Source organism: Manihot esculenta, chromosome 15 (assembly GCF_001659605.2).
Source record: "Manihot esculenta cultivar AM560-2 chromosome 15, M.esculenta_v8, whole genome shotgun sequence".
NCBI lineage: Eukaryota > Viridiplantae > Streptophyta > Magnoliopsida > Malpighiales > Euphorbiaceae > Manihot > Manihot esculenta.
Window position 1 is genome coordinate 13,008,993 of NC_035175.2, and position 27,192 is coordinate 13,036,184.

A 27,192-nucleotide genomic window follows, 5' to 3' on the forward strand; every position below is an offset into this window, starting at 1 on the left:
AATTTAATTGATTATTTTTAATTTGAAAGAAACTGCTACAACCTGTTCAAAATATTCTTCTTCTTTCACTTTGTTCAATCAGGATGATACGTATTTTTGGCACTTCACAAACTCTTGTACAGTGATAAAAGTTTGATGGCAAATAATTAAATAAAATACTGAATTTTATAATAAAAAAAAATCTTTCAACAGTAAAAAATTTAAAAAATATATTATTATATATCTAAATTATTTAAAGATATAATTAAAATAATCTATCATGAGACTACTTATTATAAGGCCAATCTCAATAATGTTTTTAAATATTTGAGTTGTACCATAGGACTTCTTTAAAATTTAAGATTTTAGTGAGATTTTTTTTGAATAAAATGAAGAACTATAAATATGTATTTTGTTAATAATTGAAAATAATATAAAATATATATTTATACCACTAAATTTTATTAAAAAATTCTTATACCCTTATTTTTAAAGATATTTTATAATATTAAATTATTTAAAAGTAAAATTATCTAATATTTTGCTTATAAAAAAATACTTATATTACAGTACCTACTACTTTCTCTATTTAGGGAGCGCACAGTTAAAGTTAAATTGAAAAATCAATTTAATTAATTTAAGAATTCAGTTTAATTTTTTGTTCAATTCTGTTTGATTTGATTTTTAATTTCAGAAATTTCAGTTATTTTAATTTGATTCGATTTTGATTAGAAAAAAATTAAAAAAACTGAATCGAATCGAACCGAATCAGACCGATTCGGTTTTTGACCAAAATCAGTTCGATTTGATTTTCATAATTACTAAAATTTTAATTTTCATTTTATTCGATTTGATTTGATTTTGAACTGAATCTACCGAATGCTCACCCCTAAAAGTAGGAGAGAGCAAAAATCGATTTGAACTGAAAAATCAAACTAAATCTATCAATTTCGATTTAATGATTCGGTTAATCAAAATATTCAGTTCGGTTCGGTTAATATTTTCCAGTTTATTCGATTTTTAATTCGGTTCGATTTAAACGTATTAAATAATCGATAAACTAAATAATCGATTTTATACATAGTTTTATGATGTGAAATACTGATTTTACATGTATTTTTTACTTTTACATGAATTTTTATATATTTTATAAATATTATTATACGTATTATTATTATATATTCAGATAATATTTATTGTAAAATATTTATTAAATTATTTTACTGAAATTAAAAGTAAAAAATTTAAAAAAATTATAGATTTCGATTTGAATCGAATTGAACCGATAATCGATTCAGTTCGATTCAATTATATTTTTATAATTGATTTTTTCAGTTTTTAATATTTTTACAATTTAATTTTCGATTTTTCGTTTGATTCGGTTTAGAACCGAACCGAACGATTTCACACCCCTACCTAAAAGCATAAATAAATTCCATGCACCGACTATGAAATGTGATCCACGTCTAAGAAATTGATGATCCAAGGTGGACAGCCCCTCCTAGAATTCACCTTGGACGAAACAAAAAAGCACGCGTCCACATGGGCGTACAAGGAAAAAACTCAAGTATAAAACCAGTGGCGCCTGACTATTCTCTTGTCTTTCTAAGAAAATCCATCAAAGCACCGATCTTTTTCTTTTTCATCAAACATTCCACTTCTCAGTCCCTCTTTCTACGTATAAAAATAGGTTCTTTCTAGTTTCTTTAATCTAGACAGAAATGGGTAAGTTAGGACACGATACCAAGCATCATCTTTCGTCAAAACTAGTGTTTCTGCTATTTTGTGTAGGACTCCTCGGGGTCGTTTTCATTGCTGATGTCGTTTGGACCTCGTCTTCGTCTATTTCTTCTGCTTATCAATCCGTTGCATTCAATTGGGCTCTTCAGACGTCTGGGAAAGTTTTGTTTGTCAACGCCACTGACAAGAAAGATAATGAGGTTCCTTTTCTAATGCTTTGCATTCACCATATTTTCTTCTGATAATTAATTTTGGGTTTCATTTAACATAGTGGGTGTTAGTGTATGAGTTTGTGTTTTTCTATTAATGGATATTTATCCGGGTTATGATTGTTTGTTTGCTGAGAAAATCGTTTTGTTTTTCTTTTTTCGCTATGATAAGATGCTAAACTAAATCAATGATAGCATTATTTCCAATTCAAATAGGTATCACATTCACTCATTTACGAATTACTGCACCATTATCATTGGTTTTTCTCCATTTATTTGTAGAAAGAAGCTCCCAGAGGTAAAAAGCACCATCCAGCTTACAAATTCTTGCCGGCAACTTATGCTGATTTACCGGCACCGGAGTTAGAATGGGAGCAGATGCCATCAGCACCAGTCCCTCGTCTTGATGGCTATGCAATACAGATCAAGAACCTTTTATATGCATTTGCAGGATATGGCACCCTTGACTATGTGAGTCTCTTTCACCTGTTTTTGCCGACATTCTTATACTTTAAACTAGGCATATTCTCAGAATTGCTTTTCTGGGAATTTTTCTGAAGGATTTCATATCAAAGTAACAATGCCATGTTGGATTTCAGCATTGAAACACTTCAAATGTAGTAAATGTGATATTCTAAAAACATTTTTCTCTTGTTGTTGAATTTATGTTTCATAGGTACACTCACATATTGATGTATACAATTTTACTGATGATACATGGGGAGAGAGGTTTGATATCCCAAAAGACATGGCACATTCACATCTAGGGATTGCAACTGATGGAAGATACATATATATTGTCTCAGGACAATATGGTCCCCAGTGCAGAACAGCTATAACTAAGTCTTTTTCACTGGATACGGAGACAAAGAAATGGCGGAGCATGCCTCCATTACCAGCGCCAAGGTATGTAACCCAATTGTGGATTGAGATATGCATGTACTATGTTACCGTCTATGTAACTCAACATGCGCAACAGAATAGGTACGACACCATAGGAGGCTATTGTCTGAATTAGCTTCTTTAGGTGCTAGCAGCAGCAGAATAGGAATTACTTCTTAATGCCTAGGTAATAGTTATAGTTGGGAAGGAACAAAATTCCTTTCCTGGACTAGCATGTTGTGATATAGATCTGCATTGACATGTTAGAACTTAGAACATGAAAGATTTATAGTCTGAATGCTAGAAGAACATTGCTTTTCTATTGGAGATCTAGTAAACCATTAACACTATCAAAGGCTGAAATTTACGTGCAAACTATTTAGTTCATGCTGTATGAATTAACCTGAGAGTTTTCAGGTATGCCCCTGCAACTCAGATATGGAGAGGCAGACTCCATGTGATGGGTGGCAGCAAGGAAAATCGCCACACTCCTGGAGTTGATCACTGGAGTATTGCAGTAAAGGATGGGGAAGCAATAGAGAAGGAATGGCGAACTGAAGTACCCATTCCCCGTGGGGGGCCACATAGGTCTGTTGGCTTTTCATTATCTTTATGTTTCCTACAGGAAAAGATTCTCTTTGGATGGTTAAATCTCTGAAACCGTTCATCTATGAACATTGTCTTTTCAGCTACTGAAACAATATGAATCATGAATGCCACTTTGCTAAACAGGGTTTGTGCTGTCGTCAATGATCGGCTTTTTGTCATTGGTGGTCAGGAGGGTGATTTTATGCCAAAACCTGGTTCGCCGAGTTTCAAGTGCTCTCGAAGGAATGAGGTATATCAGCTAATTGTTTTGTTTCCATTGGGTCGCATAATTGGATTGACCTTTAGCAGATTTGAGTCAGTCAGTGGCATGCCCACAAATAGCCTATAAATTCTTCACCTTTTTCAGGTTGTTTATGGTGATGTTTATATGCTAGACAGTGAAATGAATTGGAAAGCTTTACCTGCAATGCCAAAACCCAACTCCCATATTGAGTGTGCTTGGGTACTCGTGAACAATTCGATCATCATCACTGGAGGTACAACAGAAAAGCACCCAGTGACCAAAAGGATGATCCTTGTTGGGGAAGTGTTCCAATTTCATCTGGATTCTCTGGTATGATCGTTTTCAATTCCTGTGTCATATATGTGCAAATCATATGCTTTGTCGGTTTCAATTATCTAGTCAGATTCTCCTTTTAAAGGGTTTATTAGACTTATAAGTAATTAATCACTGAGGTAAAACACAGGTTGCAACAACCTTAAAAATGACCTTTTGGGGCATTGAAATTAAGAGCTTTTTTAAGAATTACAACCATAAGATGCCTGTGTTTGTGAAATTCTGACCTGTTTCTTTGTCCATAATCAAGCTCTTTTCTTCTTCTTCTTCTCTCTCTCCTTTTTTTGGCACCTGTGTCTTTGTTCAATTAGATTTGCCTATCTTACTGTATAGCTGACTTTCATCCATGTTTTGCTAAAATAGTTACAACTTATGATACGCACTCAGCTTAATTAATCGGTACCTCGTTGTATAGCCAAGGATCAACATTCTTCATGAATGATATATCTTGCTTGCAACAGTAATAATTTCTTATCCTCCACCTTATAAGGAGGATAAAAAGGAAAAGCAGCTATTGCTTGGCAATGAATCTACATCTGATAGTCACTGGTTGCATGCCATAGTCAATTACCATCTAAAATTTCCCTGGTTGAATCAAAGCTCTCTGGCTAGCATTTATTTAATTTCCTTTTAAACTTTTTAATGTGTCATTTATCAACTAAGATTGGTGATTGCTTTAGCTCTGAACTTATGATGGCTGAGAATTTGTGATCTATTTCAAATTACAGACATGGTCAGTGATCGGCAAGCTTCCTTTCCGTGTAAAAACTGCGCTTACTGGCTTTTGGAATGGATGGCTGTATTTTACATCTGGACAGCGGGACAGAGGGCCTGATAATCCACATCCACAGAAAGTTATTGGAGAAATGTGGAGAACCAAATTGCATCTATGAACTCCTTTTAGCCTTTATAATGACAGTATATCAATTCATGTATCCCATTTTTAAGAATTTAATCTTGTAACGTTGTCTGGTAGTAAAGGTATGTTCATCTGCTTGCTTGATTCAAGTTCGATTCTCCAAGTCTTCATATTGTGTAGTGTGTATGGACTCAGCTTTGTGGACTGGGACTAAGTACCAATAATTGTTGTGAAGATCATGTGTCAGGTGACAGAGGTTCTGCTTCAGGAAATAAACCACTCATGCCGGGTTCTGAAGCTGCGACTCTGAAGACTTGCTAAACATATCCCTAAAGAATTCATCTGGGTGTAGAATATATAACAAAGTAGACCTACCCATCATGTAAAATTTTCAAGTTGTCTTGACCATCAATTCTAAGGATTTTACGAAGTTGTTGATTTATCTTTTTTTTTTTGGCCAAAGGAAGTTGTTGAGTATCTCGATGTACGATTTACATAGGAAAGGTTTATACAAAGTAATTGAACCATTTGCTATAGTGCCAAACTGCGAACTTGAAAATCCTATTGTTGAAGCGGCTCCTGATCATAAGGAGGGTTCTCTTGCAGTATTTTTCCGTGTTGCCTTCTCTTTGAATGCCAACCTCGGAGATCTTGACTGCTCAAAGAAAGAGCACTAACAATTCCTTTGACTGGCTAGTTTCTTATGGAAAACTACGGAGATGGCTTGTGCCTGGAGTGACAGCTAGCTGCACCTCCAACTGGGCTGCAGATATCATTATAAACCAATGGATAAGCAGGAAAATAGGTTATGAAGGGTAGAAAGGGCTGGATACAATCATCAGCTGACAAAAACAAATTATCAAAATCTCTTTTGCAAGATCAAGATAATTGAACATATTGGTCGACTGAGGATTCATACTGCTAGCCAGACTGGCTTGCCATTCAAATTCTATCTCAACATTTTTATACGATATCTCAATATTTAATCTTCAAAGCTCGTAGAGTGCATGATTGCTGATTTGTTATAATCAGCGGTATGCGAGAAGGCCCAGCAAAAGAAAAGAAAAAAAAAAGAGTTGGGACAAATCATGTGGCCGGATGAAAAGTGTACTCAGATATACAAATTACAGCAACAGTGTTCAGCGAGGCAGGGAATCCATTTCTACATTTACAAATTGACTAGCATCATAGCTATCCTATGCTAGTCTGTCTTCTTTCTTCTACCCATGTTTCTTTTTTCACGTGCTAGCTCACTCTTTACACAGATAATAAAAAACTACCACAAAGGATGATGGAACAAATTAAGTGAATAGAAAATAATAGACCATGAAGAAGCTAAGGTTAATCTATTCCGATCGTCGCATAATCAACAGGGAATCCACGGATTCCAATCACTTGAATGGAACATGAATTGACTATTGCTCTTAAAAGGCCTGGCTAACTATCCCATCTCATCCGCTGCCTTAAGCAGTACCCAAGCCCAACAAAAAACCTGCAAAAAAGAGAGGCTTATTAACTAGAAAATGCAGCTGAACAATCTATCATTGAGCCAAACTTGGTAATAGAACAACTAAATCTTATAAACCCAAAATAAATATATAATTTGCACTCGGGCCATAAGAAGAAACTTGTCGAAACCCAAATCAAGAATGAAGAACAGTGCACAAATACTGCTCGTAATCCAAGAAATCCTCAAATACATTTTATATCCGTACAAGGGCAAAAGTTCAAACTATTGGGACTTGATTTCAATCAGCCCCTGAACTTGGATCCCATAACAATATCATTCTAGATAAAATCACTCTTACTTGAGATCAGAGGTTTCTCAGATAACTAGCATACGTAAACCATAAGTGGTGGCAACATCAGCAACAGTCACCACCTTCTTCTTCTTATTCTTCTTGAACTTGGATCCCATAACAATATCATTCTAGATAAAATCACTCTTACTTGAGATCAGAGGTTTCTCAGATAACTAGCATACGTAAACCATAAGTGGTGGCAACATCAGCAACAGTCACCACCTTCTTCTTCTTATTCTTCTTCTACTTATTCTCTTCTTCCTTCTCCAAACAACTGTCGTGCCACCTTTTTATAAGGCTTGCCAAGCTCTCGGTCATCAAGAAACTCCTTTGAGCAAAATTTGCATGTAAACGACATTTCATCATGATGGCTACTATCAGCAACCAAAGGCAAAATTGCTAACCTCTCCTTGGCAAAGGAAGAAACATTTACATAGCACTGATGCACTATTTCTGCGAGTTTCTTTTAAGAGCAAACCAACTCCAATAAGAGCTTTTCAGTGCTGAAATCTTTAGAAGCTTAAGACCTGGCCACTGAAGTTGAATTTCCATACAAACTTGGATAAGAGATCTCCAGCTAACAAATAATTTTAAAAGCTTAATATAAAAGCACACGAGCTTGATGTAAATCGACTTTTGAACTAGGAAATAGCAATCCTTTAAAATATCTATGAAAACCTCTTTTGGCATTATTCTAGTTTTACCATTCCTTTGGTGTTGACATTTATGGATTTCGGATGCTGCCCTGGAAATTTTTTGATTTCATTTTGTGGATTTTTTCTTTTAAATTTCTAGTATTGATTTTCCATTTGCTATTTGTTGATTTATGGAGATGAAGTGAGATTTGAGGGGAAAGCGAGAGAGATGATGAGAAAAATGTGTGAGAGAGAGAGTGTGCAATGCGCATGTGTTTGCCTTTGCCCCACAAGAGAGAAACAGAGGGACATAGAGTTGAACCAGAGACAGCGTAAACACAAGGTAGGTGACTTGGTGAGAGAGAACAGAGTGGAGAGAAGATATTTCAAGTCTCTCTCTCTCTCTCTCTCTTTTCCCTTTCTCATTGATCCCTGCCACATTACTGCTTGTAACTGGGAGACCTTCAGAAGTGGTTTTACTGTCAAGTGTAATCAAATTAAAGTTGGAGAATTTTAAAATACAAATTAAAATTCAAGGATGATGTTTACATAAGAGTTAAGGTTTAGAAGATGGAGATTGAAATTAATCCAACTATTAGAAACAAGAAAACAAGATATCGGGGACACTAAAACAAGGATAAGTTTCCTTTCACTATAAATTGCAGAAAGAGTTTCTCACAAAATCACCATAATCATTTTGCCTCTTCCAAACATAACATTATCATTTCATGCGCATGAATAAAATTTCAGTAGTACATAACAATTCCATTTTTAAACCCATTCACCATAATCCAAAAAGCACCATTGCTTTAGGTTTTTTACCTCACCCAATAATTCTAAGGTCATAGGCTCTGTTTAAGATATCAAAAAATTTTCCTTCATTAGTTTCTAACATCATTTCCTTGATTAAGAAATTTAAAATGCTAAGTAAGTTTGAGAAAATGATCCGAAATATGTTATATCTATTAAAATTCAAAAAATTTCAGGTAATTTAAAAATAATTTCAACCTCCAAAGATACAAGCTATACATTAGTTTGATTTTATAATTCATCAGCTCAGTGGATTCATGAAAGCAGTAAAATTATACCATTTGTGGGCTTCATTCCACTAACCTCATCTATATTTTAGCGGAGAAACCCATGTTCCCATTGCAAAGTAGTTCCACAATTGGTAAGATCCACAAGGCAATTAATGATTTCTGCGGAAAATTTATCCAATTTAATATTGTTATAATAAACAAGTAAAGAAGAAATATCTATGTGAGTGTGTGCATTTGTATGTGTGTGTGTGGAGGGAGAGAGAGAGAGAGAGAGAGATGCCTTTTCTTCATTTCAATATAGGGGCATAAGGAGCTGGGCATGGAGAGACAGTATGATCAGGTAACTGGTTTATCAGATCAAACGTTGCCTGCAGGCATGCATTTAGAATTTTCTTTTCCAATCTAACCAGCTGAGTAGCAACTCGTTTTTTAGGGTTCAAATTATGGTCTGCCAACTAATTTAGACAGAACAAAGAAAAAAAAAGGGTAAATCTCTGTCAAAATAGATAAGAATTTAACAATCAAGAAATCTGATACAGCCAAATTACCATCAATTCATCTTCACTCAAGCTAGTGGAATAGCCAGCCAGGCGGTTCATGAAATAATCCACAAGCTGATCCAACACAGCTCGTTCCATACAAGGGCTCACCTATACCACCCAATAAATTACAGAGTAAATGTCAGAAAGATGACAATCAATTCGTCTAAAAGCAAGGCAATTTCCCACAATCATCCCATTATTTGAAAGCCTTCAAAGTAATAAGCAAAATAAAGTCATTATGTTACCTCCGGTTTGCTCCATGTATAATTTAAAAAGTAAAATCTCAGAAATATGAGAATCAATTCCTCTGGAAGAAAAGAAATTTCCTACAAGTCATTGCTTTATTGAAGGCCTTCAAAGTAATGGGCATAATAGAATTGTCATTTTACCTTGTCTTTGCTGCATTATATTAAAAGTATGTTCTCTTTTGGACATCTTGAATCAGTATGCTTACCTCACAACTTCTACATCAGTTTAACTATCAATTTATTTTATTAAAAAAAAAAGTTGCACAAGGCTCCCCACTTCCTGAGGATTGAGGTAGGGCTAGAATATTGGCAATATTAGAGTAAATAAGAAATTGAGTGAAACTTCAACCAACAGGAATTTGGGAGTGCAAACATAAATATCAATTTCTTAATAAAAATAAATTGAGGTGTTCCAAACAGCAAATAACATCCAAACTAATAAACTCAATACAAATAAAACTTACCGGACAAATTGGACCTTGAGAACAAATAACGGTTTGCATCTCAGAAGGATCTGATACATAGCCCAATCGCAAATAAGGAAGCACATCTGAGATAGCTTCTTTCTCCTTTCCTACATATATCTGCGGAAAGGAAACATTAAAAGATTCAGCAGAAAGGAAACATACTCTGAACCTCCATTGGCAGAAAAGTTTCATACCTGAAAAACTTGTACAGAGAGTCTGCCATTTCTTTGTGCAACCATTCTCTTTTCTTGATATTGAGGATCCTCGGTGTTGAGAGCTGCCTGGAACATCCAGGACACAGTGAAACATGAACACCATTGAGTTGGAGGGAAAAAATGCAGATAAAAAAGGTACAGCACAAAGTCAAGATTACCTTTATAACGATACGGTCATATTGATTATCTTCATCAACAAAACCATAGTTTATAAGCAATTTTGAATTAGGTTGTGGCCCACACCTAAAAAGAAAACCTTCAATTTTGGAATTAAACAATACTAAGGCCCTGAGGACAGGAAAATTGGGGCTAGCAATGACATACCAGACAACAATGGGTTCCCCAGCCTTGTATGGACGATCAACCACTAGTTCAACGGCACCATCAACAGCACTTAACATTGCCTTGCAGTTGCTCCTGTAAGCTAGCAAAGGGGGTCCAAGAGGAACCAATGCAAATCTCCGAGCTAAACTGACTTTCTGCACAGAAAAGTACATCAACTGATCAACGTCTTATTTCAGAAACAGTCACATAAACAGAAGATCACAGATATAGTAAGCTTGCCAAGTTAAATTGGACACCAAAAGAGGACTTTACTAGTCATGAATGCAGCGTTACCAACAAAACTGACCACAACAGATTCTTCCACTATGATAAGTACATAACAATTGCATACAGTCAAGTAACAAACCCATTATTTTGGTGTTAATAAGAGTAATATTGGATAAGGAGAATAAATTTTACCTGCAAGTGCACCACACAGGACTGAATTGCAACAAAAGCTTGTTTAAAAATCTCAAAAGGAAATGCTTCAGTTGGTATATCATATGGATATTGCTGCGAAATGCAAATGAAGTAATTACAAGAATGTCAGAAATATACAGGAAATATCAAAAAGAGATTTATGATTAATAAACATAGTGCTGTTTTATAGAGCAAGTCATGCATACAAGGGTGTAACCTGAAACAGAGAGCCAGCCATGAACCAGACAGTATCAAGCTCATCATATTCCCTTTTAATTCCATCTGCCCTTTCGAGAACTTCAGCCTACTTCACCAACAACAGAATGTAGTCTTTGAAAATATTTAACTACAGGGAATTCCATCAAATTAAAATGCACAAAATTGAATAACATTATGATACCAGAATCCATTATTAAACACTATGGGAGTACAAGCATACAGTACCTTAGTGGGACTCCCCGTCAGGTATGCCAATTCATCTTCTGACCACAGAAGTGGAGATTCAACAGCTAGCTGGCCTCTTCCCCTCTGACGGTCAAGCTCTCTTATATATGGGTACCAAAATGACTTCTTTCCTTGTTTCTTCTCATACATAAGATACAGTGCTAAACATGCCAATTCCGACAATTTGTTTGTGGTTAAAAGTTCCGCTGTGCAAAAGACCAAGCAGATAAAGAACTAAACATATTAAAAAGATCCATGAGGATTGTGTAACAGGAAATGTAGCATATAAATTCTAGAATCTAAAAGCGCTACAAGCAGCATCAAAACTAAACAACTAATGGAACTTAAAACGACAGTCCAATTTCATCCTAATTTTATATCAATGAGACCAAATAATTAACTATGCAAAGTGTCCCAAATCAATACAACTAACCAACCAACAATAAATTTCAATCAGTGAAATACTAAAAGAAAGAAACTACAAGTTACCAATGGTCTCGTTTCCTAATACTCTCTCAAGCGTCACAACAAGTGAATTGGGAACTGAAAATGCCACATCGCCAGCCTGCATGTACACACCTACAAAGCTTCACCAAAGCTCTAAACAAGAAGATAAAAAACAAGAAAAAAGATCCACAGAATGACCTGAAGATCCTCACTGGCGGCAATGTAATGAATGGGCATATGCTTAGCATCATGTGAAGGTCTCTCCAGAAGAACCACTTTACAAGGAGGCAATCCATTCTTGTGCATCCAAGATTTCAAATCCCCAGACGCATCCTCTTTCTTGCTCACAACAACTCCACTACTACTCTGCTTCTCATTATCCTTCCGCGAATTAGCCACCAAAGCCTCGGAACTGGAAGCGTAGCACAAATTCCGTTGGCGAAGGGATCGAAACGGAACGGTCCGTTTAGAGGAGTTGCAGAGAGAGGTTGAAACCCTAGAGTAAACAGCGAGAGGGACAATGAATTTATCGTGTAAAGAAGCGAGTTCCATGGAAGGTAACATGTGTGAAGAGAAAGAGAAAGACAATAATGGGGAATTGAGGAATCAGAGAAGATGAGAGGAGTGGATAATCGTGGTGTGCTGGAGATATTTTTTGAAATGTTGTGTAGGGTCGGAGGGGGATAAGAGATGCAAATGGCGTGAGAATGAAGTGGCACTGGAATATTGGATTGGTTTGGAAGAAACAAAAACAAAAGGAAAAATTAGAATGTTGATTTTTTTTTATTTGTTTAATTAAATAAAAACTTAAAAAATTTAAATTTAATAAATTAAAATTTTTTTTATACCGAAATTAATTCTAGTTAAATTAGAACTAATTTTAAATTATTATAGTGAATTTAAACTATAACAGTATATTTTAATCTCTGAAAAGTAAATTATGTGTCAATAAATACTTTGATATTTAAATGTGAATTTTACAGCGGGTAAACTTTTAATCAATCTTACTTTGAGAAAAGCAACAGACCAACAGTTTTCCAAGAATTTGTGAAGCTGGTTGTGTTAATGCGAGTAAGCATTACTGTAATATCTCAATTAAGGAAATCTGCTTTTTTTTTTTTTTAATTAAATATTAAACCACCCTTGCAATTTTATTTGAGAAAAATTTATAATTTAATTTCTAAATATTATCATTATTAATAAATTAGTTTCTATATTTTTAAAATTTATTAAAATATTTTTATTTTTTCTTTTTGTCAATGAAATAGCCATTCCATCATTTTTTTCTTTAATTTTTCTTTAAAATTAGATAAAGGAGGTTGGAAAAATTTTTAAAATTCAATTTTATCTTCAAATAAAACCCCTTATTTAGTTTTTAAATATTGCTATTTTTATCTTTTTTTATATTTACTAAAATATTTTTATCATTTTTTTCATCAATTCTCTATCTTTTCTTATATCTATTAAAATATAACGTTTTTTTTGTCAACAAAATAGTCCCTATCTTTTCTTGCATCTATTAAAATGTTTTTATTATTTCTTTTCATCAACGAAATAGTCTCTCCTCCTCAAAAAAGAAAAAGATGAAGAAGAAGAAGAAGAAGAAAAAGAAGAAGAAGAAGAAGCAAAGGAAGAAGGAGGAAGAATTGATAAAGAAGAAAAGAAGGATGAGAAAAAGAAGGGGGTAATTTGATCTTTTATTATATTTTTAATCGTTGACGGAGAGAAAAGATAAGTACGTTTTAATAAATTTCTAAAAATACAGAGATTGACTTGTTAATAATGATAATACTTAAATACTAAATTATAAATCTCCTATTATTCTATTAGTCATTAACAATATTCATCCAATTAGATGTTAATTTACTATTAAATAATATTAAAAAAACTAAATTACTCAAATTCTAAATAAATTTTCAAAATTAACAATTAAAAAAAATTAAATTATTTGATTCAAAAAAAAAAAAAAATTATACACAGAATCCAAAAAATTTTAAAAAAAATCTCAAAACTTACTTATTATCGAAACTTATAGAAATTCATATTATTGTTAATTTTGATATTCTAAGATAAAAATTATTGTTTAGTTGTTGTTGCGAAGGAGAGGAGTTGGAGATAAATAGATTTAAGGAAGCTGGTTCACTCATTAAAGAAAAATTGTTTCACATTTATAATTAATGTTTATAAATCTTACTCTGTTGCGACCGAAAACTGATATTAATGACATTTATAAAAATTATAGAAATAGAAAGAAAATGAAGACTATGGAAGATCTATTTAGCTAAGAAATTTTCTAGAAAATTTCTATTTGTATTTTTTTCAGGGGTATTTAGCGAATAATCTCCTTTTATTGTTCGCTAAAATAAAAATAATTAATGATAGAAAAATAAAAATTTAAACGAATGTCTTCCGTAATTAATTGAATAAAACTGCTAAAATATTTTAATTTAATATAAAAGTAAAATACATTTTAATTAGATAGGTCAAATACTAAAAATATAGTAGTAATTTATATTTTTTTAGTGGAAAGATAATAATTCATGATTAAAAAAGTATATATTGTTGAGTCTAAAAAGAATACGTAGTCCACGCCCAACACAAAAAATTAGACCTAAAAGAAATAAAAGAAACCTTTACAGCAAAGCAACACTATGATAATCAGGCAGGCAACCCGATCCAGATTGCAACTTGTCCAAACACCAAGAAGACGAGAGGAGAACACCACCGATCGAAGGTAACAATTGTTAAGGAGAGAATCACCAGAAGATGGGTCAAAATCAAACCTCATTTTTTAAAGAAAATAAATAAATAAATAAATAAAAGCTTCAAAGTTTCTAAAGATCTACACAATATATGAGATAGGGATACCATATAAGGTTCAAAAAAGGCAAGGCCGTGGTTAGAAGAATCACCATGTATATGGTTAGGCAGAATTTGAAGAGCATGTGAACGATGAAAAGAAAATCAAAGGACGACCAACATGCAATCGTCATTTTCTCTCTCTACTTATGGGTAAAAAGAGGTTTCTTTAAAAGGGGTTTTTTCTGTATCTAGGCCAGTGATGCGGTCTTCTCCTGCCCTCTTTTAAACAGAGAAAAAAATTTTTCCCAGCCCTAGAGAGTAGGTCTTCCTTTCCTATCTCTAGGACTGTGTTGTAAATATTTTATTTTGATTTTCTCTTTGCTGCAGGTTTGTGGTTTTGAGAAAAGGGATTATTGAAACTTGCATGTGCTGTTTGATGTTTCTTTTGGTTGTAGTTTTGGTAGATCTTTTCATTAAGAGAAAGACTGGCAGTCTCAATTTCATGGTTTCATTTAGGTTTTGATGGGTGATATTCCTAAAGACATTCACGACACCCATCATGGAGGAAAAGTCTTATTTAATAGCAAAAATAGAGTGAAGGACATAAACATGATTCTTGAGCAAGCCGCGTTGATAAAAGTAAATTACTTGCAAAATTGAGGATAAATTGATTCGCTCATCCACTTTTAACATGCAGAGAGTGGGAGTTGCTTTGTGTTTGAGTCTCTTCGTCCATTTATTCACTTTTTTATAATAAAAAGATAATTAGCCACTATTAAATATTCTATTTAATTTTTACTTGCAAAAAATTGCATTATTTATCTTCAAAATTATAGCGATGTATATTACAATAAGACTCAAATAATAAATCCACCAATATTAAAGTAATATTTTTCTAAGACAATGATATCCATAAAAATATTTGTCTGATGAGATAGTATGAGAAAAATAACATTTAGCATATATCAATGGCGATTATTATTGTATAAATATTTTAAAATTGACGAATTTTAAAATTTATAATAATTTAATATAAAATTATAGAATTTAATCCATAAATAATAGACTGAAATCTAATTTTAATTTAATTAGTATTGACAAGATTTAATCATCACCTAAAATATAAAATTTCTAGATTCTTTTTGTTATTTCATATATTATAGGAGAGCATTATTTTTAACCACAATAATAATAATCAAAGATAACATTTATTCCATATTATATCACAACTAAATTTTAAAGTTCCTTGAGATGGAGGACACAAGTAATGAGAGAACGAACATGTTGACTATCAACTGAACATCTTCTCATGAAGTAGTCCACCAATGCAAGAACTCTAGAAAGCCCACTAGAACAAGTCGACACAGCAAGAGATGAGAGACCACGTTGCTAGCATGAAAATATTCTATTTATCTATAACAGTAAGTCTATAATTCATTATATATATTAAAAAAATGTAATTATATTTAATTATTAAAATATTCTTAAAATTGATAAATTTTATTTTCATATACAAATTAAATAGGAACATATTGAATAAATAAATAAATTATTATTTATAAAGATTTATGTTTGAGATTGATTAAAAAGAAAAATAAATATATATTTTTGAAACGGAAGCAATAATTGAAAAAAAAAATGAAAAAGAAAAGTAAAAGGCAGCCTTTTCTTATTAACGTATCAAAATGGGCCCAACTGGTAGACCGAATGAAATATGGTCCATGGATCGTGACCAGCACAGTGGCCATACTGGCCAACCCAGTCAACTATCACCACCATCTCTTTCGGCAAAAAAACTGATCGCGCGATTCTGCACTCCAACTGAAAATTAACGCTCATGCATGCACCGTCAGTTTCATCATCTTCCTTCCCTTCACCCTCCATAAATCTCCAATGCAAATTTCACAACTCGCTTCAAATTCTCAATGTTCCGTTCACTGCAAAAGTACACTGCAATGCAAAACTCCTACTGAGCTTCAAATATTGGCCTCTGCATAGACGGGTATGGACATACTCTTCGCTCAGATCCAAGCGGACCTCCGCTCCAATGACGCTTTACGCCAGTCCGGTGCTCTCCTCCATGCTCTCCAGCATTCCGCTGCTGGACACGACATTTCCGTCATCGCCAAGACTGCCGTCGAAGAAATCGTCTCTGCACCAGCCTCCGCCATCTGTAAAAAGCTCTCTTTTGACTTGATTCGATCCACGCGCCTCACTGCCGATCTCTGGGACTCCGTCTGCACTAGCGTAAGTGCTGATCTCCAGTTCCATGATCCTGATGTCGCTGCGGCAGCTGTCTCAATTCTCGCTGCTCTGCCTTCCTACTCGCTCTCTAAACTGATCATGGATTCCAATGCTAAAATCTCTGCCTGTTTTGATTCTCCTAGCGATAATTTGCGGTTTTCGATCACTGAAACCCTTGGTTGCATTTTGGCGCGGGATGATATGGTCACTCTGTGTGAAAACAGTATGAATTTGCTCGATAAGGTCTCGAAATGGTGGGCGCGAATTGGCAAAAACATGTTAGACAGATCCGATGCCGTTGCCAAAGTTGCGTTTGAATCAGTTGGTAGGTTGTTTCAGGAGTTTGATTCGAAGAGAATGAGTAGATTAGCGGGTGATAAGTTAGTTGATAGCGAAAATTCATTGGCAATTAGGTCTAATTGGGTTTCATCGATGGTGGATTTCGTTTGGAAGAGGAGAAATGCTTTGATGTCAAGGTCATTGATCTTACCTGTAGAGAACTTTAGGGCTACTGTGTTCCCACTCGTATATTCAGTAAAGGCTGTGGCGTCAGGGAAGGTGGAGGTGATCAGGAAGGTTTCAAAGGGGGCAGCCAGTGGCGCCAATGGTAGTGTGGTGGATTCCAATGCAGACAAGATAGTTGGAGTTTCAGATATGGTCACACATTTGGCCCCCTTCTTAGCCTCGTCGTTGGATCCAGCATTGATTTTTGAGGTGGGAATCAACATGTTGTATTTGGCTGATATGCCTGGGGGCAAGCCGGAGTGGGCTTCACAGTCTATAGTTGCCATTTTGACGCTTTGGGATAGGCAGGAATTTTCTTCGGCAAGGGAGAGTATTGTTAGAGCTGTTGTTACAAATCTGCACCTTCTTGAACTTCATATGCAGGTGTGATTTTGGTTTTTCTGTTTAATTAAAGAAACTCACAATTTTTCTTATATGGGGACTTGTAATCTAGAAAAATTTAATCCCTCCGTCCACAAAAATAGGACTTATTAAATTTTTTACTTGAAATTATAGGCCACTTTATATAATTAACTTCCTAATATGTACATATTTATACTTCCATTATTAATTAGTGTCCTCAAACTTCCTAATATGCTCAAATATAATATGCATTGAAAAAGCAAAAGTCATTAGGTAGAATAGTAATTTAGTAACATAAGTCATTTAATTTTTAGAAAACCAATATGAGTGGAGGACATATTAGAAACTGATTAAACAAAATTTAACACTTCAAGTATATTAACTATTTTTTCTAATCTATGCAAAAATACAATTAAGCCTACATTTGTGGGACACGGAGCATGTGCAAGTTCTATACATTCTGCATCTTAACATTTGGTACTTGGTACACTCAAAAGCAGAAATGGTTTGTTGAGACTGCGAGTTTTCAGGCTTGAGCTAAGTTGTTGAATAATTTCTTCACCAAATTAACTCCAATGAAGATTTATGGTTAAGAGTTTAGAAGCAGCAGAAGTTACAGATTAGCAATAACTGAAAATAGTAGTTCTATTGTGAAATTTATTCAGGCATGTGAAGAATAATAACAAATTCTTCTTTCCTTTTCCTGGTTGACAAACACCATTTGTATCTGTTGTATTTAGTCAACATTTTGAAGTTAAATGTTACTTTGTTATGGTTGGTTTTTATTTTTCATTGATATTGTCAAGTTTATGTTTAAAGGTTTCATTGTTTAAAAGGCTGCTTCTAATGGTGAGAAATTTGAGAGCAGAATCAGACCGTATGCATGCTTTAGCATGTATTTGTCGGACAGCTCTTTGTGTTGACCTTTTTGCTAAGGAAAGTGTACGGAGAGGTCAGAAACCTCTTGCAGGCACTGAAATTGCTTCTCTTTTTGAGGATGCGAGAATAAGGGATGATCTTAATAGTGTGAGAAATAAAAGCTTATTTAGGGAGGAGTTGGTGGCGTCACTGGTGGAAAGTTGCTTCCAGTTATCTCTACCTTTGCCTGAACAAACTCACTCAGGAATGGAGAGCAGAGTGATTGGAGCTTTGGCTTATGGAACTGGTTATGGTGCACTGAACTGGACAGAGCCGGCTTTGGAAGTAGTGGAAGTTTGTAGACCTTGTGTCAAATGGGATTGTGATGGCAGGACCTATGCAATCGATTGCTATCTGAAGTTGCTTGTAAGGCTGTGCCATATCTATGATACCAGAGGAGGTGTAAAAACTGTTAAAGATGGTGCTTCGCAGGATCAGATTTTAAATGAGACTAGACTGCAGAACTTGCAGCGTGAACTTGTGAAGAATCTGCGCGCGGTATGTAAGCTGTTATCAAATACTGAAAAATAAAGGTTAGCCATTAATTTTAGAGGAACTAGCTATTATGTGGTTTGTTCATAAAGAGTATCATATAGGGTTTATGACCTTGAAAAGTTGTAGGTGTTCTTAAAACAGACTATTGATCTCTATTTTTTATGCTTGGAATGTGGAACATAGTTCTCAGTGTGAAGTTTTCCTCCTGCAACAATTATATGATATCTCAGGAACTAAAAATTCATTTTGAAGATAACAATATTAATTTAAAGTCATATGGTTTCTATTTTTCAAAAGAATATTCTTTTTTTGCTTCAATCCTTGGCTCTTCTGATAATCATATTGTTTGAAAAAAATAATGTATTCATTCTCATTCCAAGTTCCTTTAGCTCATTTACATTATGTGTAACAATTGCTATTTTAATATATGTCAACTTAACAGGTAAATACGCCAAGAGTATGTGCCCGTCTTATTTGGGCAATTGCAGAACACATAAATCTAGATGGTTTGGATCCACTTCTAGCTGATGACCCTGAGGATACCTTGAACATACTTGTATCAAATATCCACAAGGTCTTATGCAGTGTTGATTCATCTGCAAATACATCAAACAGGCTTCAAGATGTTCAAGCAGTTCTTTTAAGTGCTCAACGGTTGGGATCCCGTAACCCTAGGGCTGGCCAGTTACTAACTAAAGAGCTGGAAGAGTTTAGAAACAATGGGTTGGCTGATTCTGTCAACAAGCATCAGTGCCGTTTGATATTGCAGAGAATTAAATATGTTCAGAATCATCCGGATGATAGGTGTGCATTTATCATATTGCTTTACTTCTGAATTCAGAGTGTAAATGACTCGAGTATCTTTACAGCTTTGAATTTGCTGACGCTGTCATATTTCTGAATGTTACTGCAGACGTGCTTAGGACATGTTAATGCTGAGTTGCATTTTAATTCCTATTTAGCTCAAAATAGGTGTCATTAAATTTCTTCCCTTCTCCATTTACTTGCTTGTTTTGTACCAGGCCATGTGTTCTAAGAAATGGAACTAGGAGAAAGATACGACTTCTCTATATCTACACCCATACATTTTCTTGTTCTCTACAGCATTTGTTTGCCTTTTCTCTTAGACTAATAGTATTATCTTTGCTATAATGTGCATTGAGAGACATTGTTTCTCTTTTAGGTGGGCTGGGGTTAGTGAAGCCACAGGAGACTATCCATTTAGCCATCATAAACTTACTGTTCAGTTTTATGAAGCAGCTGCTGCTCAGGACAGAAAATTAGAAGGATTGGTTCACAAGGCTATTTTAGAGCTTTGGAGGCCAGATCCTAGTGAATTAACTATTTTGCTAACAAAAGGAATTGATTCTAAATTGCTAAAGGTTATGCCTGCTGCATATACTTTAACGGGTAGCAGTGATCCAAGCTATGTTGAAGCCTATCATTTGGTAGACTCGAGCGATGGAAGGATCACTTTGCATCTGAAGGTTAGGAATCTTTTCTCCATGCATGACTGTTTTGATGTTACTGTTGACCCACATATTTGTGTCCTCTGGAATATATCATATGAAGGTTATCGTTCTAAGTGATTTACTCTATAACATGACACCTTAACACTCCTTATCACTTGAAGAAGGGAACTATTGGTTACTAGAATTCATTTCATATTACTTCCTGAATCTAGTTACTTTGCAGGGAGATTTCATCACTAATTTGTATCCTAGGACATGTACGTGAAAACTCTAATAAAGTTTGCATATTAAACGTACAAAGATTATATATAACCTTTACAGATGATAAGACTCTAACTTTACGGAGTTCTATTTACAGTAACTTTATAGATGATAAGACTCTGTACACTCAGTTGTACATAGTTTTATTTATGGTAAATTAACTATATTTAAAATACAATATTTTATCCTATCATTCTCTCTAAAGTTGAACTATCTATAAGAAGAGATAGTCAACTTGTTTCTAAAATCTTGAAATCTTATCCGTGTTAATGGTTTGGTAAGAACATCTGCAGTCTGATCTTTCGTGGATATATGGCAAACTTGAATTTCATTTGCTGTAACTTTCTCACGAGTGAAATGAAGATCAATTTGTATATGTTTCATATGACTGTGATAGACTAGATTGACCGTAAGAGATGTAACTCCCAAATTGTCACACCACAAAATCGAAATTATTGGTTTCACACCTAACTCACACAATAAATTACGAAGCCAAAGTACCTCAGACATTATATTTGCTACAACACGATATTTTGCCTCTGTGGCTAGAAACTGTGTTTTGCTTTTTCAAACTCCAAGAAACAATATTACAACCAAGATAAATTGCAAAATCAGTGGTGGATTTTTTATCCTCCACACTTCCAGTCCAATCCACATCACTATAAATCGAGATATTGAATGGGTTGTTCGGTTTGAGCAGCAGTCCATAAGTAGAAGTCTCTTGCAAGTAATGAAGAACTAGCTTTACCTCTTACTAGTGGTTTTCAGTTGGTTCTTTCATATGCTATGCTAACTTGTTGACTGAATAAAAAATGTCAGATCTTATAAAGGAAAGGTACTGAAGACTACCGATAGTGTTACGATATAATGTAATATCAGCAAATTTACTGAATTTACTGACACTAGATTTTGGTAAAGCAACTGGGATTGAAATTAGCTTGGATGCATGCATATTGACACGTTTCACCGAGTCTAAAATATACTTGGTTTGTATGAGCAATAAAGTACCTTTCGACTAGTGCTCTTGAATTCCAAGGAAGTATCGAAACTTCCCCAAGTTCTTTAGCAAAAATGACTTTGCCAAATGCCGTTCCACCTGCTGAATTAATTCGGAACTCTTGCATGTCAGGATAAGATCATCTACATAGGCCAAACAATACATAGTATGTCCATTTGATCGAAAGATGAGCAGTGAGTGATTTAACATGAACTGAGTGAAACCAAACGAAAGGAGAGAATCTTTTAAACAATTATGTCATTCTCTTGGCGCTTGTTTTAGCCCATAAAGAGAGTGATGCAACATACATGATGTGGTTTGGAATCATCAACAAACCCAAGTGGCTGTGTCATGTAAACTGTCTCGTTGAGCTTACCATGCAGAAATGCATTCATAACATCATACCGTTGAACATCCCAATTATGAGAAACTGCAAGACTTAAGACTGTTCGGATTGTCGTCGATTTCACAATAGGAGAAAATGTTTCTCCAAAATCTAATCCCGGCCTTTGGTGGAATCTTTTTACAACAAGCCGAGCTTTATAACGAGCTATAGAACCATCTGAATTTTCTTTAACTCGAAATACCTATTTACTTCCAACCACATTCGCCTCTTGCGGAGGTACAAAAAGTTTCCAAGTCCCTAGTTTTTGCAATGAATTGAGTTCACTTGTTAATGCTTCACGCCACTCACGATACTTTTTAGCTTCGGCTATTGAAACAAGTTGCAAAGGAGGAGTAATTGCAGTAAGAACCTTCGATTTAGTTTGGAGTGTCATTTTCTTTAACTGGAAATACCCATTTACTGCTAACCACATTCGCCTCTTGCGGAGGTACAAAAAGTTTCCAAGTCCCTAGTTTCTGTAGTGAATTGAGTTCGCTTGTTAATTCTTCACGCCATTCACGATACTTTTTAGCTTTGGTTATTGAAACAGGTTGCAAAGGAGGAGCAATTGCAGTAAGAACCTTCGATTTGGTTTGGAGTGTCCAGTTTGTGACCTAGTCAACATTGAATAGGCACAGGTGGAGGTTGGAATAGGGGTGCAGGTAAAGAGAGGAGAGGAATAATGGGTTCAGATACAGCAAGCTGAGTGGGAGCTACATCTATTGGTGAGGGAGATGCAACAGGTTCAGTGAAAGTGGGTGCGGGAGATATAGAAGGAGCTAGATTAGTAGTTAAAAAATGTTAAACAACACTTCTGGTAACCTGAGACGGTTTCGGGATTAGGTGAAGGGGTGAAAGTCCCAAAATCCCTTGGCTTGTAACTACTGGCAATGGCACCTTAGAAGATGTGGCATAATTATTAAAAACACGTCCTCGGACACAAGGTGCTTTAGACTCTAACCTTAATACATCAATAAGTGAAAGGCAGTTAACACTCACCAAGCAAGCATCTTATGTGCCTAGGTACGCGCCTTGTTCTTCTAGGTGCAAGGCTCTTCGAAGGCGCACCTTCTTTATTTCCACCTTCAACAAGCACTTCCATTGACCAAAAACACTACTTAGCTTGAGATTTGCTGATCTACCTGAATTTGGTATTGCACATTTGGAATTTTCGGAATTAATATCATTGGTGATAACTAGTTGCTAATATCTCATCAAACTATCACACCTAGGTGTTTTTCCATTTTCAACACTTATGGTCCATTTTTAGTTCCATAATTGGTAGAAGAATTAATAGGAAGAGATTTTCCATATCATCAATTTTGTTGGGTTATTTATTAAAAAATAATAATAAAGTACTTTTAAGTTTTCTATTAACTGGTATACACAAGAAACAATTAGTCCCATGTAATCTAATTGTTTTTCTTTTTTAATCGTTTTTAGCTATTGAATTGCTTTTTTGTATTTATATAATCATGACATAGTTGATTTTGTTTTTCAATATATCAGCGGAATTTTTTTTTTTATCAATTATGAATAATTAAAAAATATTATAATTATTAAAATTACAAAAATCGATAAAATCGGAATTTTGTATAAATTTTCTAACATAGTATGAAATTTTTATTTCTAATTAAAGTCTTGAAATCCAAATGACATTTAAATATGAAGCTCATACTTGGAATTAATATAAATATTTTTTCCATACAAATACCAATTTCGTTTTAATTTCAACTAATATGTCTATAAAAAATATTTTCATATATATTTTTTGCTATTTGTCATTGTTGTCTTTAAATAAACATAGACAAAAATTAAAAATGATAATTTTATTTATTGTGTAAGGTATATTTTAAATCTTCTAGCTCTTTCAATTATTCCAAATCATTTTATTATTTATTATTAAAAAATTAACTATTTTCCCGCTCTTACTAAGTCCATGTGTTTAATTTTTGAAACTTTTAGGTCATCAATTTATTTTGAATTACAATGACATTCGTGATCAAGTTAAATATGTAATATTATTGACAAATAATTTACACTTCTTTTATAAATCCTTCTTCACCACAATTCTTCGCTATAGAAAGCTTAATAAAATTTTAATTAAATCAATCATATTTTAATTAAATTCATATATTAATTTAATTTTATTAATGTGTCAATAAGTTTTTTTAATTTAGTTAACATTATGTTTCGTTAAAGTTTTCAAACAACCATAATGTAAGAATTAAGATTCATCGAAGTAAAGTTTGACTTTAAGTATTTTGATTTTAAATTATAGTGATTTATGTGATCAAATTAAGCATAGAAACTAAAAGAAAAATTGAAAATTTGCAAGCAATTGAGAAAACTTGATTATTCAGGGGGGAAGAAAAAAGAGAAAAGGTTAATATTTCTAAACTATAATAAGGTGGTATATTTAATAAAATTCACATTCTGTTTTGTTTTGTTATTAAGTTTTTAATCCAACAAATGTTCTTAAATATTACATGTTATTTTTATACTATTTTTTTATCTAAATAAAAATTTATATTTAAAAGATTATGATTTGAAAATATATTGATTAAAATAATAAAATATACATTTTAAAAATAATTAGATATATGTGTAATGCATGTATCACAGAAAACTAGTTTTTGTTAATTTGGGTTTTAAATGTCCCGCCTTATTTTCATTTATGTTGATGGTATTCCCTTCGTTAATTTAATGAACTATTTGCAGGTTTTAAACTTGACCGAACTGGAACTAAATCGGGCGGATATTCGGGTTGGATTATCTGGTGCATTATATTTTATGGATGGAGCTCATCAGGCTGTGCGACAGCTTAGAAGTCTTGTTTCGCAGGTACATTTTGTGCTTTGCTTTCAAAGACATTTTCCCTGAAATATTTCTCATATTTTCTGCAATTCTCCATTTGCAACACTATCTCTTTAGTTTGTTATTCTTGTTTAAGAGGATTTCCAAAAAGGCAAAAACTAAGTGTCATTCTTAGAGTTAAACAATAAATTGAGCATGTGATTATAGAACACCATTTTACTAGGTATTTACGTGATTACGAGGGGTCATGGGAACTTTATCATTTTTCATGCTTTATCATGAAAGTTCTCTTAAAGATCCCAACTTTTGCTTGGGGTCCTGGGAACTTTTTTCTTAAATGGTTGTGAGTTCTGGTAGTTTCTTATAAACCTAGCATCTAATCCTAATAATTCAGAGGCTAGATTTTAAATTTGTGATTTATGGAGAAAGGAGATGTGAAATATAGAAAAATGAAGTTACGTCCTTTGGGATAGCAGGTGAGCAAACAACATAATCGCATATACATTGCCCAAAAAAAAAGTTAGCCTCAACGTAAGCTCACATGCATAGCACAAAGGAAGTTAGTAGATTAAGGTAGGACATAAAGAAAATATATGAATTGGAAGCAAGGGCTTGTCCAAAAAGGTCTTATTTGATCTATTTTTAAAATTTGAAGAGTTTATTTGACATTTCTAAAATTTAAAGGTCTTATTATAGGCTAAACTTTAAGGCCTAAACTTTGCCTATTTCTCCTACTTGCAAAATACTAATATTATTGTTCTTCCCTTTTGTACTCCCACTTATTTAGATGTTCTGATTCTTAAACTTGGTAGGATCCAGTACTCTGCAGTGTGACAGTGGGTGTCTCCCACTTTGAAAGATGCGCTCTTTTCATTCAAGTCTTGTACTATCCATTCTATGGAAGTGGTGCAGTAGGAGATTATGATGGTGACTATGCTGAGGAAGATCCACAAATCACGAGACAGAAGAGAAGCTCAAGACTAGAACTAGGAGAACCTGTGATTTTGAGGTGTCAGCCTTACAAAATTCCACTGACTGAACTTCTTTTGCCGCATAAAATATCGCCTGTTGAGTTCTTTCGCTTATGGCCTAGTTTACCAGCTGTAGTAGAGTATACTGGTACATACATATATGAAGGAAGTGGCTTCAAGGCTATTGCTGCACAGCAGCATGGGTCTTCTCCTTTTCTTAGTGGACTTAAATCTTTGTCTTCCAAGCCTTTCCACAGTGTTTGTTCCCACATCATCAGGACAGTGGCAGGATTTGAGGTAGGATATTTTCTTTCTTTGATGTTTGAAATCTTTACTTCCGTGCATTGCACTTTCGTTTGTCGGATTTTCTGGACAATTAGAGCTAAATGTCCCGTCAATAATATTGTTTCTCCTTTCATGTTGATTATGTGGGGGAAAAAATAATTAACTTTTGAGAGGTTTGAAAGATGACTTATTTATCAAAAAAAGATGTATAAACTACTTCATACCATGTTAAATTCTGTCATTGAACAGCTTTGCTATGCTGCAAAAACTTGGTTTGGAGGCTTCATGGGTATGATGGTTTTTGGAGCCAGTGAAGTTAGCAGAAATGTGGATCTGGGTGATGAGACAACCACCATGTTGTGCAAATTTGTTATCCGAGCATCCGATGCGTCAATCACTAAGGAGATTGAATCAGACTTACAGGGTTGGTTGGATGACCTTACCGATGGGAGTGTTGAGTACATGCCTGAAGATGAAGTGAAAGAGGCTGCTGCTGAGAGGCTCAGGATTTCAATGGAAAGAATAGCATTGCTAAAAGCAGCCCAACCGCCTCCTAAAAGTCCGAAATCTGATGATGAAGAGGAAGCCGAGGGAAAGAAGGAAAAGGACGGGGAAAAGAAAGATGGTGAGAAAAATGGTAATCCTAAAGGAACCTTGTCAAAGCTGAGTGCAGAGGAGGTTGAGCACATGGCTCTTCAAGCGGCTGTGCTCCAGGAGTGGCACGCGCTTTGCAAAGAGAGAAACACCCAAGTTAATTGATTCAGCCTTTCTGGAAAAAAAAAGGGGCTTGTTTGTAGTTTTTGTTTTCTCTTGTAATCAATTTTGATATTTTTGAATAGGTATATAAAGGCTCTTCATTTTTTGTGATGTTATTCTTTTGTTCTTTTGGGGATGTATTATTCCCTTGTACATACTGTCCCGGCTAGGCATTCCTCATATAATCTTTCTTGGTGGATATCGGCCATGATTCGGTTCGGACCATAAATCGGATTTAAATCGGTTAAATCTGGGATTGGACTGGTTAACCGATTTTAAAATCTTAGATTAAAGAAGTCACTTACGGTTCTTCCTCCTGTGAACTAGATCAGGAACCGGTTGATTCGAGCCGCAAGTTCAATTTTAATTTAATTTTATAAGTTAAATTATCAAATAATTGTGTATAAGTTAAATTATCAAATACTTATGTTTAAATTTATTTTTAACTTATAAAAAAATATTATTTACATTTAAAATGTAATATTATTTTATTTTTTATTTTAT

General features: G+C 34.2%; 3 protein-coding genes across 9 annotated transcripts; 2 read left to right on the plus strand and 1 right to left on the minus strand.

Annotated features, from left to right (window-relative positions):
* Positions 1 to 1,572: 1,572 nt before the first annotated feature.
* LOC110601190 (kelch repeat-containing protein At3g27220) lies at positions 1,573 to 5,360 on the plus strand. 2 transcript variants are annotated; one of them, XR_002485783.2, is made up of 8 exons: positions 1,573 to 1,919; positions 2,211 to 2,399; positions 2,605 to 2,834; positions 3,228 to 3,398; positions 3,543 to 3,648; positions 3,766 to 3,972; positions 4,704 to 4,956; positions 5,070 to 5,360. XR_002485783.2 is itself a non-coding variant. In XM_021738239.2 (7 exons), the coding sequence occupies exons 1-7, from the start codon at positions 1,701 to 1,703 to the stop codon at positions 4,866 to 4,868; spliced, it is 1,287 nt and encodes a 428-aa protein (XP_021593931.1). In that variant the 5' UTR covers positions 1,573 to 1,700; the 3' UTR covers positions 4,869 to 5,360. The 2 variants fall into 2 exon arrangements, 1 of the variants encoding a protein (XP_021593931.1); XM_021738239.2 differs by having other exon boundaries at positions 4,704 to 5,360.
* Positions 5,361 to 5,925: 565 nt separating this feature from the next.
* LOC110601189 (ribulose-1,5 bisphosphate carboxylase/oxygenase large subunit N-methyltransferase, chloroplastic) lies at positions 5,926 to 12,132 on the minus strand. Of its 5 annotated transcripts, XM_043951033.1 has the most exons (14): positions 11,617 to 12,132; positions 11,461 to 11,536; positions 10,972 to 11,177; positions 10,745 to 10,831; positions 10,528 to 10,620; positions 10,108 to 10,262; positions 9,942 to 10,026; positions 9,763 to 9,849; positions 9,566 to 9,685; positions 8,860 to 8,961; positions 8,592 to 8,766; positions 8,385 to 8,470; positions 6,859 to 7,213; positions 5,926 to 6,716 (listed from the first exon to the last, which is right to left on the minus strand). In XM_043951033.1, the coding sequence occupies exons 1-11, from the start codon at positions 11,980 to 11,982 to the stop codon at positions 8,599 to 8,601; spliced, it is 1,545 nt and encodes a 514-aa protein (XP_043806968.1). In that variant the 5' UTR covers positions 11,983 to 12,132; the 3' UTR covers positions 5,926 to 6,716; positions 6,859 to 7,213; positions 8,385 to 8,470; positions 8,592 to 8,598. The 5 variants fall into 5 exon arrangements, with proteins under 5 accessions (XP_043806968.1, XP_021593927.1, XP_043806967.1 ...); XM_021738235.2 differs by lacking the exon at positions 6,859 to 7,213 and having other exon boundaries at positions 5,926 to 6,326; XM_043951032.1 differs by having other exon boundaries at positions 5,926 to 7,170.
* Positions 12,133 to 15,940: 3,808 nt separating this feature from the next.
* Positions 15,941 to 26,804, plus strand: LOC110600845 (protein TPLATE). 2 transcript variants are annotated; one of them, XM_021737739.2, is made up of 7 exons: positions 15,943 to 17,352; positions 18,151 to 18,747; positions 19,187 to 19,548; positions 19,928 to 20,231; positions 24,581 to 24,703; positions 25,489 to 25,944; positions 26,182 to 26,804. In XM_021737739.2, the coding sequence occupies exons 1-7, from the start codon at positions 16,225 to 16,227 to the stop codon at positions 26,689 to 26,691; spliced, it is 3,480 nt and encodes a 1,159-aa protein (XP_021593431.1). In that variant the 5' UTR covers positions 15,943 to 16,224; the 3' UTR covers positions 26,692 to 26,804. The 2 variants fall into 2 exon arrangements, with proteins under 2 accessions (XP_043807236.1, XP_021593431.1); XM_043951301.1 differs by lacking the exon at positions 26,182 to 26,804 and having other exon boundaries at positions 15,941 to 17,352; positions 25,496 to 25,662.
* The last annotated feature ends 388 nt before the right edge of the window (positions 26,805 to 27,192 follow it).

Coding starts and splice junctions, on each gene's coding strand:
- LOC110601190 (XM_021738239.2), top strand. CDS start 1,701: ATGGGTAAGTTAGGACACGATACCAAGCATCATCTTTCGTCAAAACTA. Junction 3,399..3,542: donor CCCCGTGGGGGGCCACATAG/GTCTGTTGGCTT, acceptor TTTGCTAAACAG/GGTTTGTGCTGTCGTCAATG. Junction 3,649..3,765: donor AGTGCTCTCGAAGGAATGAG/GTATATCAGCTA, acceptor CACCTTTTTCAG/GTTGTTTATGGTGATGTTTA.
- LOC110601189 (XM_021738235.2), bottom strand. CDS start 11,982: ATGTTACCTTCCATGGAACTCGCTTCTTTACACGATAAATTCATTGTC. Junction 10,621..10,744: donor TGGCTGGCTCTCTGTTTCAG/GTTACACCCTTG, acceptor TGCATTTCGCAG/CAATATCCATATGATATACC. Junction 10,027..10,107: donor GGGGAACCCATTGTTGTCTG/GTATGTCATTGC, acceptor TTTTCTTTTTAG/GTGTGGGCCACAACCTAATT.
- LOC110600845 (XM_021737739.2), top strand. CDS start 16,225: ATGGACATACTCTTCGCTCAGATCCAAGCGGACCTCCGCTCCAATGAC. Junction 17,353..18,150: donor TTCTTGAACTTCATATGCAG/GTGTGATTTTGG, acceptor TTATGTTTAAAG/GTTTCATTGTTTAAAAGGCT. Junction 24,704..25,488: donor TTAGAAGTCTTGTTTCGCAG/GTACATTTTGTG, acceptor TAAACTTGGTAG/GATCCAGTACTCTGCAGTGT.